Raw genomic sequence first — 17,883 nt, 5'->3', positions numbered from 1 at the left:
TTTGAAGTATCTCTCTGCATCGGTTAAGCGCTCATCTTCCGATAGATCGTCAAAGTGACGCTTCACTCTCCGTGCTCTAACATTCTAAAGTTCAAAAAAAAAAAAAAGGGCGGGGGTAGCGACGGGCCCCGGGAGGTCACGGGCCCTGGTGCGACTGCACTTGCTGCACCTACTATAGTTACGCCACTGACTCTGTGGGCATGAACATGGGGACTCATGAATATCCCGCCAGAGTATAGCATTCATTTTCTTTCTTACCGACAGTACTCTGTGACTTCGAAAACAGAGATATGTGAAAACTCGCCAGAATTTCCCTTTAAGGCCCTGTATTTTTTATGTCTAAAATTGCCTTAAGACTTTTATGAGGGGTTTAGGAGAGTCAAAACAACAAATACACTAGATCTTTAAATTTGTCTAAAGAAACAGACAAAGGCAGACGTTGATTTAGATCAGAGATGAGAGTAAGAATTCAGCTTTAATGAACAGTAACCTTACAATTAAATCCAAACCAGTAGATTACTCCCTTTATGTCTACTGTCATCTTGTGATAGTGAACTGATTGAGGTGGGTTAGAACTGAAGGTCCTCTAAACATGCCCTTACCCTCCTAATGAAGATGAGGGACTCTTGAAACTCTCATCTCCATCTTTACTTGTCAGTGGGATGTTGGAGGCCTTTAACATGCAGCTGGGGACTCATAATGCCACATAACCTTCTTTAATACAATCTCTACTGATGTGATATGAAAATGAGTGTGCTGTCATCAGTATGTATTCTCTCTGTGCTGTATAATGTAACTAAGTTGTATTGGTAGTAAAGTGATATTTGCTGTTTCAGTGTCTGATGTCCAGGCTGTTTATTCAGAATCAGTGACCAGAGAGGAGCTCTTGCGGTGTAAGTTGGACACACAAACAAACAAACAAACAAACAAACAAACACACACACACACACACACACATTTAAAATGTGTGAATCAATTAAGTAAGGGATAATGTAGCCTATATGTGACCGACTGTACGTATAGGGTCTTGGCTCTACATAAGTGCACGACTACGCCACTTGGGGCCTTTCACACCAAGATATGTTGTAAACCCAAGGATACTTGCTGAGACACACAGATAAGATAAGTAAAGACAGAGACGTGATTCCAGTACAAAAAATAAACAAGATTTATTCATATGGAATTCACTTAAAAGGCCATTTATGCGGTTAAGCACTAGAGCGCGCACCCGCTGGGGTGAACGGCAAGGGGAAGTGGTAATGGCTGCCACCAGGGATATTACTCTTTGGGACAGTAGCAGGGGAGAGATAGCTAGTAAGCTGATGGGGAGCGGTTACCTGTCCTGGGAGAAGTGTGAGGCCGACATAACACTCGTGCTCTTGACTCTGGTGCCTATTCACACAGACACACATACACACACACGCATAGGCACAACTACTGCAACAATGTGATCACAGCAAATGGTGAGGTGCACGTTACCACTACAAAATACTGTGAGCAGTGCGCGAAGCGGAGGACTCAGATCCGGCAACCTGCCCCGTGAGCAGCTTCACTATTACTCTGGAGAAGAGAGAAGGGGGGGGGGGGGATGGTTAGCACTCGGTGACTGAGAAAACAGTAGAGCAAAGCTGAAGGAAGGATTTTACTGGTAGCAAACTACTGGGGCAGCCAGTACCACACATGTCCTAATGCCGTGAAGGAGAGAGGCAACAGGAGGCTAAAAGGTAACGGCCAAGTCAAATAATACCAAGTGAAACCAAGGTCCTTTTAGGCCAAGTCCCTCCACTGGGCGGCCATATACCAACGTTTTTTGGGCACTCATCGGGCACAGTCTTTGGGTCGAACTGCGCGTGCGCAAGGCATCACGACACCAGTGGCGAGATCACAACACATGATTGGCACGATGTCTTCACAACAAACCATATGATTGGCTCAATGTATTCACATCACACCACATGATTGGCTCAATGTATTCACATGTCGACGTTTTGCCAAGGAAGGGGTGGGATATGTGTAGACAACGGCCATATTGGCGTGACAAACTAGCCCCATGCATTTCTATGGAGTATTTTTTGAGTGCTGTGTCTCCTCATTAGAAAGTCTCTGGTGAAACCAACTAAACAGAAAAGAAAACAAACAAAACGGCAAAGCTACTTTACATTAATTTTACATTAAGCAAAACAGCAGTGGCAACTGGTTCTGGAGACACAAAATAGTCAGAATCAGCCATCCATAAACAATACACAATCAACAAATAACAGTTTTCCATTGACAGGATTTACACATTCACACTAGGCATCATTCTACTTTACCTCAGCGCATCCTAAAAGCAAACACAACACGGCAAGGGGACCCCTGGCGCTCGTCACCACAAGCCGGCGTGAGAACACTGCTGTACACAAGCATATGTCAGATACAGCGAGACAGGCATTTGCATCATAGACTGAGGACATGATTAGCTCACATGTGTTACACCATACTACAGCGGCAACAATCACATATAGGTAGTAAACAGACATACATAAGAGCAAAGGAGTTTACAGGCAAATGTTTCTCCTCAAACGAGTTACAAATAAATTTACCTCTGTTGGCTAGGTTCCTTAGTAAACAGTGCAGGGCTTCGTTGAACCGTCCTTCGCCCGAGACCTACGTTACAATGTGGCTATTAAATATATGTACAACCTCACAAACATGGTAGCCTGACGTTGAACAACAATGATTAAAATAGTGTACTATTACCTTCAGTAGTAGGGCCAAAGATTGTTAAGGCGGAGCAAGATATTTCATCAGGAGCCACTTCCGGGAACCCGGATCGCACGAGGGGGGTCAAAATCCCCCTTTATGCAGAGCAGAGGCAGCGACTGCTCCATTGAAGTCTATGGCCATAGCTCAGAATTTTACCACATATGCTAAGGTCTTAGTTCTATAGAGTTAGGAATGTGAATTTCGGGCACGTTTTCATGATCCTCAAACCCTTGTGAACATTTCAGGTACATTTTTAGCATTTTTGAGCATTCCAATCTGGAGAAAATCGACTTTATATCAGTTGTGCGCCGGTTATTTATGCCGCTGCTGTTGGCGGGTTGCAACGTACGCTCATCAATACGTCATCGACACGCCTCTTTATGCAGACAGGATTCGATCCCCATTTCGCGCCCATAGACATGAACTACGACGAAGTATCTTGCTCCGCCTTAACAATCTTTGCTAGCCACTTAGAAGCTAACTGGAAGGCGTGACAAAGGGGAAAGGAGCTACGGTAACAGCAGGAGCAGTGGCTCTGCCGGTTACATATAGAACGCCGGTCATTATTGGGAAAATAAGTCCCGGCAGGGCGAACCGGTCTTGTTCCGCCCTGAAGGGACTTATTTTCCCAATAATGACCGGCGTTCTATACATTATCCCGCTTATTACATGGCTGCTTGACCAAACGAAACAATAAACTCCCCACAATGTGACTCTTTAGCCTAGATAGCCTAAGCTATAGCCTATTTCAGGCCTATTCAATTAGCGGCCCGCGGGCCACATGCGGCCCAGACGCAGCCTCCGAGTGGCCCGGCCGATGGTCCAGACAGAAAAGCAAAACACCGTTCATTATCAGATTTTTTATCATTCATGCACAGCAGATATCTTTTACTTGCTTTGAGTATTATTATTTTGTATTATTATTAAGGCTAGTTAAATGCACTTTGTGATGTGTCAGGGTCAGATATATGAGTGTCCAGTGTTCATTTCATGAGGCAAACAAATGCTATTGCTTAATTGCACTTTCTTGATTATCTACACAAGATGTGCCTAGGTCAGATGTAGCCTAACCAAAAATATATGTTAACTAGATGTACCGCAGAGCGGTACAAAATATGACCGCCGCCCAGTCCAGCACATTTTTTCCACAAAAATAAATCACGCTGAAAGGCCTATATGATTCTAACTGTCTCACTAAATTCCATTATCCACACGTACTCAATTCTCACTGATATCTGCTAGACAACAAGTACCAAAACATGATTAGTTCATAGATTTCACATGTAAAATTCATTTTATACAACCCCACCTCCATCTTGCCTGTTCATAATTCTGAGAAATTCTTGAATTGTGTGCATGTGTGCATGTTCATGTTTATGTTGTGTGTGTGTGTGTGTGTGTGTGTGTGTGTGTGTGTGTGCGTGTGCGTGCGTGCGTGCGTGTGCGTGCGCTTGTGTGTGTGCCTGCGTATGTGCCTGTGCAAGCGTACATATGTCTACTGTGTGAGTATGTGTCATACGTATGATTACTGTGAATGTATGTGTGTGTGTGTGTGTGTATCTGTTTGTGCACATGTGTGTACATGAAATGGGTTAACATGACCCCTGGAGGCAAACATACGGAAAAAAATGGTCATCCTAGTCCCTACAGTTCTCAAGATATTCACAGAGAACTGTGTCTGCCCTACCCTCCTTCCGGGGGTCCAGTCCAGCGGGGGGGCTACAGATCAAAACGAAAAACGACGGTTCCATGCTATCCATGTGGGGTTACATGCCCACCAAGTTTTGTGTACCCCGGTCTTTCAGTGTCCCGGGAATCATTGTTGGTGTACGTCACTAAATGTACACATAAATTATTTTATTGTAAGGCTCCCCATGAACGAAAGTACACAAAACTTGGCATGCATTCGGAGGGTGTCATAATGATCCTACTCTTTTAATTTCGTGCAGTTTTGACCTTGTCAGCCAGAGATATTGTGATGAAAACACCTAATTTTTTGCTTTTTAATTTTTAATTAGGTGGCGCTATACATGAAATAAGTGGTAATGGGATGGGTTGACATGCCCCCTTAAGACCAACATACATAAAAAAGGTGGACCTCCTAGGCCCTACGGTTCTCGAGATATTCACAGAAAACTGTCTCCGGCCACCTACAGGCCAGTTGGTGTATAGTAACATAAATTAATTTATTGTGTGGCCCCCCATGAACGGAATTCCACAAAATTTGGCGTGCATACAGAGGGTGTCATAATGATCATACACTTCCAATTTCGTGCAGTTTTGACTATGTTAGGGCACAGATACCTTCAATTACAACACCTCATTTTTACTTTTTTGTGTTTAACTAGGTGGCGCTATACATGAAATGAGTGGTTATGGAATGGGTTGACATGGCCCCTTGAGATCAACATACCAAAAAAAATGGTCCTCCTAAACCCTACGGTTCTCGAGATATTCACAGAAAACTGTGTCTGCCCTACCCTCCTTTCGGGGGGTCCAGTCCAGCGGGGGGGCTACAGATCAAAACGAAAAACGATGGTTCCATGCTATCCATGTGGGGTTACATGCCCACCAAGTTTCGTGTACCCCGGTCTTTCAGTGTCCCGGGACTCATTGACGGAAATATGGGCATGCGAAAAAGAAAAAAAAAAAAAAAAAACAATCTGACTAAACCTATATGACCGCCGCTTCGCTGCGCGGCGGTCATAATTAGGCTATGCTTATAATTTCAAAAACAAAAGCAGCATATCAGGTTCTGTTTAATCTCTGTCTGCAAGATGCGCGCATCGTATTGTTGATTTAAGAGACGGTGAAAAGCAGGGTAAGATCACTACAGGCAGTCTGTTTCCAAAACCATTTAGCTGATGTTGAAAAATAAACTTTAAGATTTATCTCGTTTTGTAGTGTCATTTTGAAATATATGTTTGCCAGCATAAGATTTTTAACAAACATAATTTTAAACTGAATTGACCGGTGAAAGTGGCTCGGTTTCTTTTCTATACCAGCTTTTGAAATTGCAATGGGAAAGCATGCATCGTTATATTGAATCATGTATAGGCGGCATTGGACCATTATACCACACAATGATCTAAAACATACAGCCAAACAAGGCAAGAAATGGACAACAATATCAATATTTTAGAGTGGCCCAGCCAGATTCCAGACCTCAATCCATCAATGGCAGTGTCATTTTCAGTTAGAACAAGCATATTGATAAAGAGAAAATTAACATTAAATCAATATTTGCCAGGGGTATTCTCATTTTGTTTTTAACTGTATATTGTTCCATGTGCCCTTTTTGAATTTGAGCCCCTGCCCCGCAAAAGGTCTCTGCACAGCCCTGACACACATGCAAACAAACACACACACTCATACACACGTGTGCGCACACACACACACACACACACACACACACACACTAGCTACAGCCACACCCCCAGCCCTACACATACACATAGACATATAAACACACACAAACTAAAGTTAAAGGTTGCACCAGGCTCTTTTTGTTGCCATTTTTGGAGTCTGGTCTGTCAGGCAGCTAGCAGATTGTGAGAAATGTTTGCTGTATGTGACAAAAAATGTTTTAGCTTAGTAACAACGTAACACTGCTTAGAAACCAAGTAAGATCGCTTAGAGCACCTTTAAAGTTAACTCATTGAGTGCCAAAAACTTAATATTAAGTTTTTCCTTCCCATGCGTTGAGTGCCAAAAACGTAATATTACGTTTTTAGCTTTTTTTTTAAAATTACGAAACTAGACACTCTAACACACCTATATGTGATTTTGGGAACTCTGTGATGAATGGAAAGGAAATATATGACGATCGAAAACGCACAATCTGGACATTTTATCTGGACATTTTATCATAACTCGGTTGCCGCTTTGTCAGGCCATTTTCGTGGGTCTATCACTAGGTGGCAGTCTCGCCAGGTCTCGCTGATCACTTCCCGGAAAGTTTACACAAGTAAGTAACAGGCAACACTTCATATTTCATGAAAGACGTTATATCTCCATTTCTAGAAAAAAACAGCGATTTTGATGAAAACTAGCCACTGTTTAGCTTGGGATTTCTCAGGAACAGAGGCGTGTAGAAATACACGGTTTGCACCCACCGAGAGCTTAAAGTCTCACCTTTTAATCGAGCTATTGTATGTGTTCATAGCTATAACACAGAATATGCTGTGTCTGTACAAAAATCATCAACAATGGTCTAGATTGCTGGCACTCTAGGACAAAGCTCCCGAAAACAGCTTGGCATTCAATGAGTTAACTGATATTTAGCAGACACTTTTAATGTACATACTGAAAAAAAAAGAAAATGCATACAGAAATGCACACACACACACTCATACACAGACACACACACTCACACACACACGCACCATACACTCTCTCTCACACACACACACACACACACAGACACACACACAGACACACACACTCAACACAAGAGAAAATATATATGACTGACACTGCAACACACAACACACACACTATGATACACAAATACAAGTCTGTCCTGTTTTCTCTTGTCCTTCATCAGATTGCTGTCACTTCACACTGGATCCAAACACAGCACACAGAAACCTCTATCTGTCTGAGGGGAACAGGAGGGTGGAGTGGAGACATGGGCTCCAGTCATATCCTGATCATCCAGAGAGATTTGATGGGTTGCCTCAGGTGCTGTGTAGAAAGGGTGTGTCTGGACGCTGCTACTGGGAGGTGGAGTGGAGTCAGGGGGTTCGTATAGCAGTCTTATATAAAAGCATCAGCAGGAAAGGAGTGGGTAATGATTGTGTGTTTGGACTTAATGGTCAGTCCTGGAATCTGTACCTCAGCAGTTTAAGCTCCTTTTTCTGGCACAATAAGAAAAAGACTGAACTCCCTCCAGTGCACAGCTCCAGAATAGGAGTGTATGTGGATCACAGGGCAGGAACTCTGGCCTTCTACAGCGTCTCTGACACAATGACCCTCCTGCACAGAGTCCAGACCACATTCACTCACACACTCTACCCTGGGTATTATATATGTAGTGGATCTTCAGTGAAGTTATTGTGACTCACATATACAAATGCTCTTAGTAATGCTACACACACACATACATCCATTCATATCACATCTCAGCACATATAAAGTGTCACACAGGTACCCCTTAGTCCAGACCACATTCACTCACACAGCTGTTGTGACCCACACTGTATAAAGATGGACAGAAATGTAAAGACCCCAGATGCAGATAGATGCTGTTACCACATCCACACAGACCCCCATAAACACATCCCATCTCATCAGCACACACATAAGCCACCACTCACATGTAAGGATCTGGCAGCTGCCTGATATTCTCTGTTGTTGGGCAAAACAAAAGCCCAAAAGCACTCCCTCATCTCTGGACCCCAGCAGATATTACAGCGTCTGCACCTCTGGACCTCTGCTGGAACACACATCAGCACACCACACATACACTATTGGGTGGGACATGTGTTGAGGAGCCCAGTGTTTCACCCCCTCTGATCCTCTCCCACAATCCACTTCCTCTCCCTCCTGCCCCCCCCAACCCTCCTTCCCCTCCCCCAGGTGTTCAGGCCTTTCGTCCCTCTGTGATTGGACACGTTTATATTTACATGTATTCATTTAGCGAATGTTGTCCAAAGTGTCTTACATATGTCAACTATATTACAAGTGATTACATCGTCCCCGGAGCAACTTGGAGTTAAGAGTCTTGCTGAAGGGCACTATGGTGGACACGTATCTGATGGGAGGTTGAAAGTGAAGCTCATTAGGTTCAGTTGTCTAGATGTAAATATGTATGTGATTGTACTCATAGACGGTATAAGGTTGCACTCAAGAGATCAAAAAAGATGTTTGATGTAAGATGAAATGTACACTTCTTGTTGAAGCATGACTGATATGGCTGTCCTAATCTCCAAAAAACAAAACTTCACATGATTTGTATTGGGTGTTAAGATGGATCATAAAAAAGCGTCATGTTATGGCTACTAAAGCGTCATGTTATGGCTACTAAAGTTTCTAGAGTGCGTCTGTTTGTGGAGTTCTTTGCCTCCGCCTCGTCCATTAATTCCATATATCGCTACACGTCCGCGGCCGTTATCCCTTACATAACAGAGGATGTGGGGTCAGACATCAGGACATGATGTGGGGGAGTGTGTGTGTCAGCCTGAATCACACACACTCAGGTTATTCAGTATAAGAGCTGCTCTTGTGACATGATTCCAAACTGCACAGCACAGGGGGTCCTGTTTGTAAGTCACTGCAAGGCCCAGACCATTATGTGAGCTGATCCTGGCTTTCCTCTTGTCTAAGCTCTTATCTGCTTGTACACATACAATCACACACATGCACACAAATACATATTCCCTCACATACTCAGCCCATCATAACGGACAAGTACAGTATAGTACATACATACATACATACATACATACATAATACATACATACGTACATACATAATACATACATACATACATACAGAATTACTATGACCTTAGTGAACTCCAGCCCATGTAACATACCCCATGTAGTCATGATAATTAATTGGGTAACACTTTACTTGACACTTTACTTGAGTAACGGCATAAAAGTGACATGACACTGTCGTGAACACATGCCACTGTCATGACAAATGAAACCTAACCCTAATCCTAATCTCTAACCCTAAACCTAACCCAAACTTGTTATGACAAAAATCAAATGTCACTTAATAACAGAAGCATTACTGTTTATAACGTTTATGACTTGTTTATGACATGTTCATGACAGTGTCTTGTCACTCTTATGTCGACGCTGTCAAGTAAAGTGTAACCATTAATTGTACTGTACGGTAATAACCCTAAATCTCAAAAGCCCTGGAAAATACCGTAATGTGTGTATGTGAAGTCCTCCTCATGTGGAAAATCTAACATTTACGTTCTCAGTTTCAGTGAGCAGGGGGTGGCGCTGTAGAGCCAAATCTAGAGAAACGTTCAAATGCAGCAAAGCAGAGAGACACAGGAGAGAAAGTGCATATTTATAGGGTTTGTCACTGTAGACGTGGTAGAGGTGATCCTCATTAGTTTGGGTAGCATACACTACGTGCAGAAATAAAGTGGCCTCAGTTAAATGTAATTGGTGAGTCTTCAGGTCATAATTTCTTTCTCCTGAAGTTTATAAATTAAACGATTTCCTGATTCCACCCTGTTGTACAGGTAGTCGACTTCAGTACATGCCATTAATATAACTTGTAATAACTTCGTACAAACAAACTGTCTCACTGTAGACTGTTAAGTATTTTTAATCTTTAACGGTTACACAGGTGACCACATCGGACTCTGCTATGCTTCTAACTCATGTAGAATCGCACTTCTTCTACTTTAGCTTAACGGTACCCAAACACTATAACTAATGTTGGAGCGCCATCTCCTGGGCAAACAGGTTTAAACAGTTTAAACAGGTGTCAACAATACAAAGGTCATAAACATTTCAACATTTCAACATCTTTCTTTTTTTTTTTTTTTTTTTAAACAAGTTCCTAACTAGGAAGGTACGTCCTTCCAGTGAGATCAGAGCGCATTGTTGCTCTATTCCTGGAAAAGATCTCACTCTATCTAACAAAGTCTTTTAGATGCGGAGGTGACCGTCTCCCCCGCTCTGAGCGTCGCACCTCTGTGACCACTGGTGGACCTGGTGGAACTTCGACCCCTGATGTAGACTGCTGATCCGGCTCACTATTGGGTGGGACATGTGTTGAGGAGCCCAGTGTTTCACCCCCTCTGATCCTCTCCCACAATCCACTTCCTCTCCCTCCTGCCACCCCCCCCCCATCCCTCCTTCCTCCCCCAGGAGTTTTCGTCTCTCTGTGATTGGACACGTTTATATTTACAGGTATTCATTTAGCAAATGTTGTCCAAAGTGTCTTACATATGTCAACTATATTACAAGTGATTACATCGTCCCTGGAGCAACTTGGAGTTAAGAGCCTTGCTGAAGGGCACTATGATGGACACGTGTCTGATGGGAGGTTGAAAGTGAAGTTCATTATGTTCAGTTGTCTAGATGTAAATATGTGTGTGGTTGCACTCATAGACTGTACAGTATATAATGTACTTGATGTAAGATTAAATGTACACTTTTTTGTTAAAGCATGGCTGATATGGCTGTCCCAATCTCTAAAAGACTTGATATGTAAAAACTGATTTACATATCATATTTACGCAGAGCGGTACAAAATATGACCGCCGCCCAGTCCAGCACATTTTTTCCACAAAAAGAAATCACGCTGAAAGGCCTATATGATTCTAACTGTCTCACTAAATTGCATTATCCACACTCAATTCTCACTGGTATCTGCTAGACAACAAGTCCCAAAACATGATTAGTTCATAGATTTCACATGTAAAATTCATTTTATACAACCCCACCTCCATCTTGCCTGTTCATAATTCTGAGAAATTCTTGATTGTTTGTGTTATGTTTATGTTATGTGTGTGGGTGTGTGTGTGTGTGAGTGTGTGTGTGTGTGTGTGTGCGTGCTTGTGTGTGTGCCTGCGTATGTGCCTGTGCATGGAAGCGTACATATGTCTACTGTGTGAGTATGTGTCATACGTATGATTACTGTGAATGTGTGTGTGTGCGTGTGTATCTGTTTGTGCACATGTGTGCACATGAAATGGGTTAACATGACCCCTGGAGGCAAATATACGGAAAAAAAATGGTCATCCTAGGCCCTACAGTTCTCAAGATATTCACAGAGAACTGTGTCTGGCCTACCCTTCTTTCGGGGGGTCCAGTCCAGCGGGGGGGCTACAGATCAAAACGAAAAATGACGGTTCCATGCTATCCATGTGGGGGTACATGCCCACCAAGTTTTGTGTACCCCGGTCTTTCAGTGTCCCGGGAATCCTTGTTGGTGTACGTCACTAAATGTACACATAAATTATTTTATTGTAAGGCCCCCCATGAACGAAAGTACACAAAACTTGGCATGCATTCGGAGGGTGTCATAATGATCCTACACTTTCAATTTCGTGCAGTTTTGACCATGTCAGCCAGAGATATTGTGATGAAAACACCTAAATTTTTGCTTTTTAATTTTTAACTAGGTGGCGCTATACATGAAATAAATGGTAATGGGATGGGTTGACATGGCCCCTTGAGATCAACATACAAAAAAAAGGTGGACCTCCTAGGCCCTACGGTTCTCGAGATATTCACAGAAAACTGTCTCCGGCCACCTACAGGCCAGTTGGTGTATAGTAACATAAATTAATTTATTGTGTGGCCCCCCATGAACGGAATTCCACGAAACTTGGCGTGCATTCAGAGGGTGTCATAATGATCATACACTTCCAATTTCGTGCAGTTTTGACTATGTTAGGTCACAGATACCTGTGATTACAACACCTCATTTTTACTTTTTTGTGTTTAACTAGGTGGCGCTATACATGAAATGAGTGGTTATGGAATGGGTTGACATGGCCCCTTGAGATCAACTTACAAAAAAAAAATGGTCCTCCTAAACCTTACGGTTCTCGAGATATTCACAGAAAACTGTGTCTGCCCTACCCTCCTTTCGGGGGGTGCAGTCCAGCGGGGGGGCTACAGATCAAAACGAAAAACGATGGTTCCATGCTATCCATATGGGGTTACATGCCCACCAAGTTTCGTCTACCCCGGTCTTTCAGTGTCCCGGGACTCATTGACGGAAATTTGGACATGCGAAAAAGAAAAAAAAAAAAAAAAAATCTGACTAAACCTATATGACCGCCGCTTCGTGCGCGGCGGTCATAATAATAATGATATGTATTGGATCTTAGTGGGGAAAGCACTTCAATACTTGACCACTACTTGATGACTGTAAGCTGCTTCACCCATTAATGACATGCGCCATCTAGTGGACATTTAGGTTCACTGCCTCACAATTGTTCTATTTGAGGAAGAAATGCAGTCTGTGTGAAATCACCTAAATCCAGAGGGCGTGTGAGAATGCCCTGATGATGGTCCTCTAGTACTGCTGAGAGATTAACTGATACATGGAAGAGTGCTCATGGGAGTTGTATTCCTTTAGTACTTCTGAGAGATTAACTGACACATGGAAGAGTGCTCATGGGAGTTGTAGTCCTCTAGTACTGTTGAGAGATTAACTGACACATGGAAGAGTGCTCATGGGAGTTGTAGTATTTCTGATCACACTGCACTTGTTTCATCTGTACAGGGTTTTAAAAAAATACAATTACAGTTGGTTACTTTTTTATTCTAAGTTTGAATTCATTACAGTTTGAGTCAAGCTGTTGGTAGACTTTATGTCTAAAGCCGTCCCCAGCAGTAATCTTTGTTTAAGTGTATTTCTGGGCTTTTAATGAGGCAGGAGAGTGACAGGTAGCGAGCGGTAGAGAGTGATGGGATGTGATCGGGATACGACCCAGGCTGGACTGGAACCCAGGTGAGAACTTGGACACGAATGTGGTATGTGACCAGGATTACTGATTGGTCAACCAGACTGGAAGATGACTGGAGGAATGAGAAGCGATGGTCACTAATTTTGATGACCAGTGTGATGGGTTGCAATCAAGGAATGGACCTCATGATATGGACCAGGTAGAGCCATGCTGTGGTGATATGGACCAGGTAGAGTTATGCTGTGGTGATATGGACCAGGTAGAGCCATGCTGTGGTGATATGGACCAGGTAGAGCCATGCTGTGGTGATATGGACCAGGTAGAGCCATGCTGTGGTGACCTCATGATATGGACCAGGTAGAGCCATGCTGTGGTGATATGGACCAGGTAGAGTTATGCTGTGGTGATATGGACCAGGTAGAGCCATGCTGTGGTGAGCTTTTGTGTGTGATGAGACGTTTTGGGCTCAATTCTTCATCATAGTTTCAATTCATCATAGTTTCAATTCTTTATTTTAAGTCTTCATTTCAATTCATAGTTTCAATTCTTCATCATAGTTACAATTCTTCATTTCAATTCTTCATCATAGTTTCAATTCTTTATTTTAATTCTTCATTTCATTTCATCATAGTTTCAATTCTTCATTTCAATTCGTCATCATAGTTTCAATTCTTCATTCCAATTCTTCATGATAGTTTGTCATCACAGACAGCAGGCTGAAGAGAGTCTAAGTGGACTAATCTGGTGTTAGATGACCTTTGACCTCCCTCTCCTTCTCCTCGCTCTTGGCCTTGGCACTGGAGGGCGATGTGTGCACATCGAAGGTCTTGTCGAAAGCGCCGTAGTCGACGCGGAAGGCCCCCTCCTCCAGCAGCATGCACGACTCGAATCGGTGACCCCACAGAATCTCGTCCTCCGTGTAGGACGTCCGAGCCTGGCACGTCATACCTGCAGGTAAACAAGTAAACAAACAACAAACAAACAAAGTTGCTTTACCTGCTTCCTCTGCACTTCATCTGCTTTACCTGCTTCCTCTGCACTTCATCTGCTTTACCTGCTTCCTCTGCACTTCATCTGCTTTACCTGCTTCCTCTGCACTTCAGGCACATTCACAAGTACAAATGTTCTACTTTACTGTTATCAGTATGGTGTAAGCGGCCGTTACAGTCTGCAGTGCAGTACACACACACACACACACACACACACACACACACACACACACACACACACACACACGGCACACTCAGTGCAGTGCAGTGCAGTACACACACACACACGGCACACTCAGTGCAGTGCAGTGCAGTACACACACACACGGCACACTCAGTGCAGTGTAGTGCAGTGCAGTACACACACACACACACACACACAGCGCAGTACACACTGAACAACAATGCAGGCCTGGTTTTATGCAAATAAGAAAGACAGCTGGAAGCTTAGGAGGTGAAGTGCCGCGGTTTCAGCCAGTGAGTGTGTGTGTCTCCAGGGACAGTAAGAGTACTGTGTGTGTGTGTATCAGGGCAGTGAGAGGGCTGTGTGTGTGTGTGTGTGTGTCTATGTGTCTGTGTGTGTGTCTGTGTGCACATGTGCGTGTTAGGGCAGTGAGTGCGCTCTGTGTGTGTGTGTGTGTGTGTGTCAGGGCAGTGAGTGTGCTCTCTGTGTGTATGTGTGAATGCGCTCTGTGTGTGTGTGTGTGTGTGTGTGTGTGTGTGTCAGGGCAGTGAGTGCGCTCTGTGTGTGTGTGTGTGTGTGTGTGTGTGTGTGTGTGTGTGTGTGTGTGTGTGTGTGTGTGTGTGTGTATTGACCCGAGGCCTCCACGATGCCTTCAAGGATGACGATGATCTCGAAGCGCTCCCTCCTGAGCGACTCGCCCCCCACGTCCCAGAAGGGGCTGCTGTTGTTGATCACGTGTGTGATGGTCTGTGGCTCGACCAGCAGCAGACGATCTCCACCCGTGTCATACCTGCACACAACCACAGGTTACATACAGGTGTGTCATACCTGCACACAGGTTACCATACAGGTGTGTCATACCTGCACACAACCACAGGTTACAAATACAGGTGTGTCATACCTGCACATAGGTTACCATACAGGTGTGTCATACCTGCACACAACCACAGGTTACAAATACAGGTGTGTCATACCTGCACACAACCCCAGGTTACAATACAGGTGTGTCATACCTGCACACAACCACAGGTTACAATACAGGTGTGTCTTACCTGCACACAGATTACAATACAGGTGTGTCATACTGTACCTGGACCCAACCACAGGTTACAATACAGGTGTGTCATACCTGCACACAACCACAGGTTACAATACAGGTGTGTCATACCTGCACACAACCACAGGTTATAACTAGATGTACCGCATAGCGGTACAAAATATGACCGCCGCTCAGTCCTGTACATCCGTTCTGCGAAAATAAATAACACTTCAATGTGTCTCCATATTTTACTCCATCCCCCACTCTTGAAACTTTTGTGTATGCTTGTTTGGCATGCCTGAGTGTGTGTGTGCGGCTGCACAGAAAGTAGCCTACTGGTGCTGAAAAGGTGAATAGATTGTAGAATAGCCAAAGAAGATTTAGCATTGTTATAAAACCTTTAAAATCTCTAAACAATCACAAGTAGGGCAGTTCATCACAGTTCATCCATTGCAACTGGATTGATGAAAGGTCACTTACACCTGTAGGCTACATTGTATTTGGGAAAAGCAAAAGGTATCAGCATAATTTTATTTATTTATTTATAAATAAACAAAAACATCTCTGTCAGTTCCATGCCGTTTTCAACAGCTATCAAAAACAAAAGTCATTTTTGGATGGATGGATTTTTTGTGAATGTTTCTTCTTCTACATAAGATTTTAGTTTTTAGATTTTATGGGAAGCCGTGGCCTACTGTTTAGCACTTCGGACTTGTAACCGGAGGGTTGCCGGTTCGAACCCCGACCAGTAGGCACGGCTGAAGTGCCCTTGAGCAAGGCATCTAACCCCTCACTGCTCCCCGAGCGCCGCTGTTGTTGCAGGCAGCTCACTGCGCCGGGGTTAGTGTGTGCTTCATCACTCTGTGTTTACTGTGTGTTGAGTGTGTTTCACGGATTGGGATAAATGCAGAGACCAAATTTCCCTCACGGGATCAAAAGAGTATATATACTTATACTTTAGTTCATGTAATACTTTATTGTCAATGCACAAATTAAGTAACAGTAGTCTGAAACGTTATTGTTAATGCACAAATTAAGTAACAGTAGTCTGAAACGAAATGCTGTTTTACATCTAACCAGTGGTGCAAATAACTGACATGTCCAAATGGGCCTTGATGAAATGCGTCGCTAGACTGTTGAATACACATTTTAACGGGCCAAAGTTGAAGAGCTGTTGTCCGTTATTGTTCGTGCAAATATAGGCTGATTCATGTTCCCTTGCATTGTGTAACTGAGGTCCATGGCTAGTCTGGCTTTCATCAGACCAAGCTCAATCTTTTAAGAAATCAAAAAATAAATAGCGGGCAGATCAGGCTGGGTTCACCCAGCCTAGTCCATAGGCACCCGATATTGTTTCATTTTCCAATTGAGATATCCACGCTTTGGCTATTCGAAATGCAAAAATGCATCAGGGAGTTATGACAAAACTGTAACTAACAAACTAGATCCTAATAGAAAGCTGTTAGTTTCCCTAAGCTACAGGTAGGCTTATAAGGTAGGCCTATTTACAACATAAATTGTCAATAGGCTATGCTGGCGACACAAATAAAATCTCCTTTGGAAACCAATAGCTTACGCCTTACAGTATCAAGCGGACTTAAACTGCCATATCGTGGCGAAAAGTTGTAATAAAATTCACGCAGCTCCATGAGTCAAGGAAAGCGCGATAGTTTTCTACAAATGCAATCAATCAAATTGGCCTCCATCACTCAACCAACGCTAACGGTAACATTACCTAGGTCCTTATTGATATTATAAGATTAACGTACCTGCAGTAAAAACCAAGCATGTCCGATAAACATCCTCAGATTTATTTTGGCTTCAAGAAGAAATGGGAATTACATTTCATGTGAACATTGTCCTATCCTTATTAGACGTTCTCTGCTCCAACCCACTTTGAACTTCCAACAAAATTACGTCTCACTGCAACGATGCGCCATCTAGTGGACAAACGACTACTTATCGCCAATACTGGAAATGCAGCCATGATGATGATGATGATGAATATTTATTTTTGGCTTTCTTTTAATCCTACTGAATTTGTAATTATGTATCGGCCGTTCTAATACCGATAGTATGTGGGTGCCTGTGTGTGTGTGCATGTGTATATGTGTGCACCGCCATGTACAGGCCAATGAGTGTACAGTCACTAAATGTACACATAACCTAATTTTTTTAGGACCCCCCCATGGATGAAATTCTATGAAACTTGGCATACCCCCAGAGAATGGCAGGTCAATCATACACATAAAATTTGGTGCAGTTCTGAACATCTTAACTGAAGATAGGGGCGATTAAAGGAGAATAACATTGCATTTGAATTTTTTACCGGGGGGGTGCAAATCACAAATGAGTGATTATGGGCCAGGTTGATGTGGGCCCTTGAGACCAACATACCATAAAAGATTCTTCATCCTCAGTGCCACGGTTCAGGTAGTTATTTAGGAAAAACTGCTTTTTTTGCGGTTCGGGGGGCCCAGCACCGGGAGGGAGTGGCCCCCGGGGACGAAACGAAAATTTTCCGTAA

At 43.3% G+C, this 17,883-nt stretch overlaps 2 protein-coding genes across 2 annotated transcripts in view; one reads left to right on the top strand and one right to left on the bottom strand.

Moving 5' to 3' along the window:
* Positions 1-10,581, top strand: part of LOC143112860 (tripartite motif-containing protein 16-like) — a 24,253-nt gene extending 13,672 nt beyond the window's left edge. The window contains exons 9-10 of the mRNA XM_076275238.1: positions 837-893; positions 7,292-10,581. Of these exons, the coding sequence (XP_076131353.1) occupies positions 837-893; positions 7,292-7,806 (572 nt within the window). The 3' untranslated portion in view covers positions 7,807-10,581. The remainder of the gene's footprint in view (positions 1-836; positions 894-7,291) is intronic.
* LOC143112058 (G protein-activated inward rectifier potassium channel 4-like) overlaps positions 10,368-17,883 on the bottom strand; it is a 21,602-nt gene continuing 14,086 nt past the window's right edge. Inside the window, exons 3-5 of the mRNA XM_076274309.1 lie at positions 14,950-15,107; positions 13,901-14,092; positions 10,368-10,474 (exon numbers count right to left, since the gene is read on the bottom strand). Of these exons, the coding sequence (XP_076130424.1) occupies positions 10,368-10,474; positions 13,901-14,092; positions 14,950-15,107 (457 nt within the window). The remainder of the gene's footprint in view (positions 10,475-13,900; positions 14,093-14,949; positions 15,108-17,883) is intronic.

The sequence above is a fragment of the Alosa pseudoharengus genome, unplaced genomic scaffold, assembly GCF_046254945.1.
Source record: "Alosa pseudoharengus isolate Yale_2024_CS ecotype anadromous, Long Island Sound unplaced genomic scaffold, YU_APseudo_1.1 YU_APseudo_1.1_scf_8, whole genome shotgun sequence".
Taxonomy (NCBI): domain Eukaryota; kingdom Metazoa; phylum Chordata; class Actinopteri; order Clupeiformes; family Clupeidae; genus Alosa; species Alosa pseudoharengus.
The sequence above is the reverse complement of the archived record's forward strand: the minus strand, read 5'-3'. Positions and strand labels throughout refer to the sequence as shown.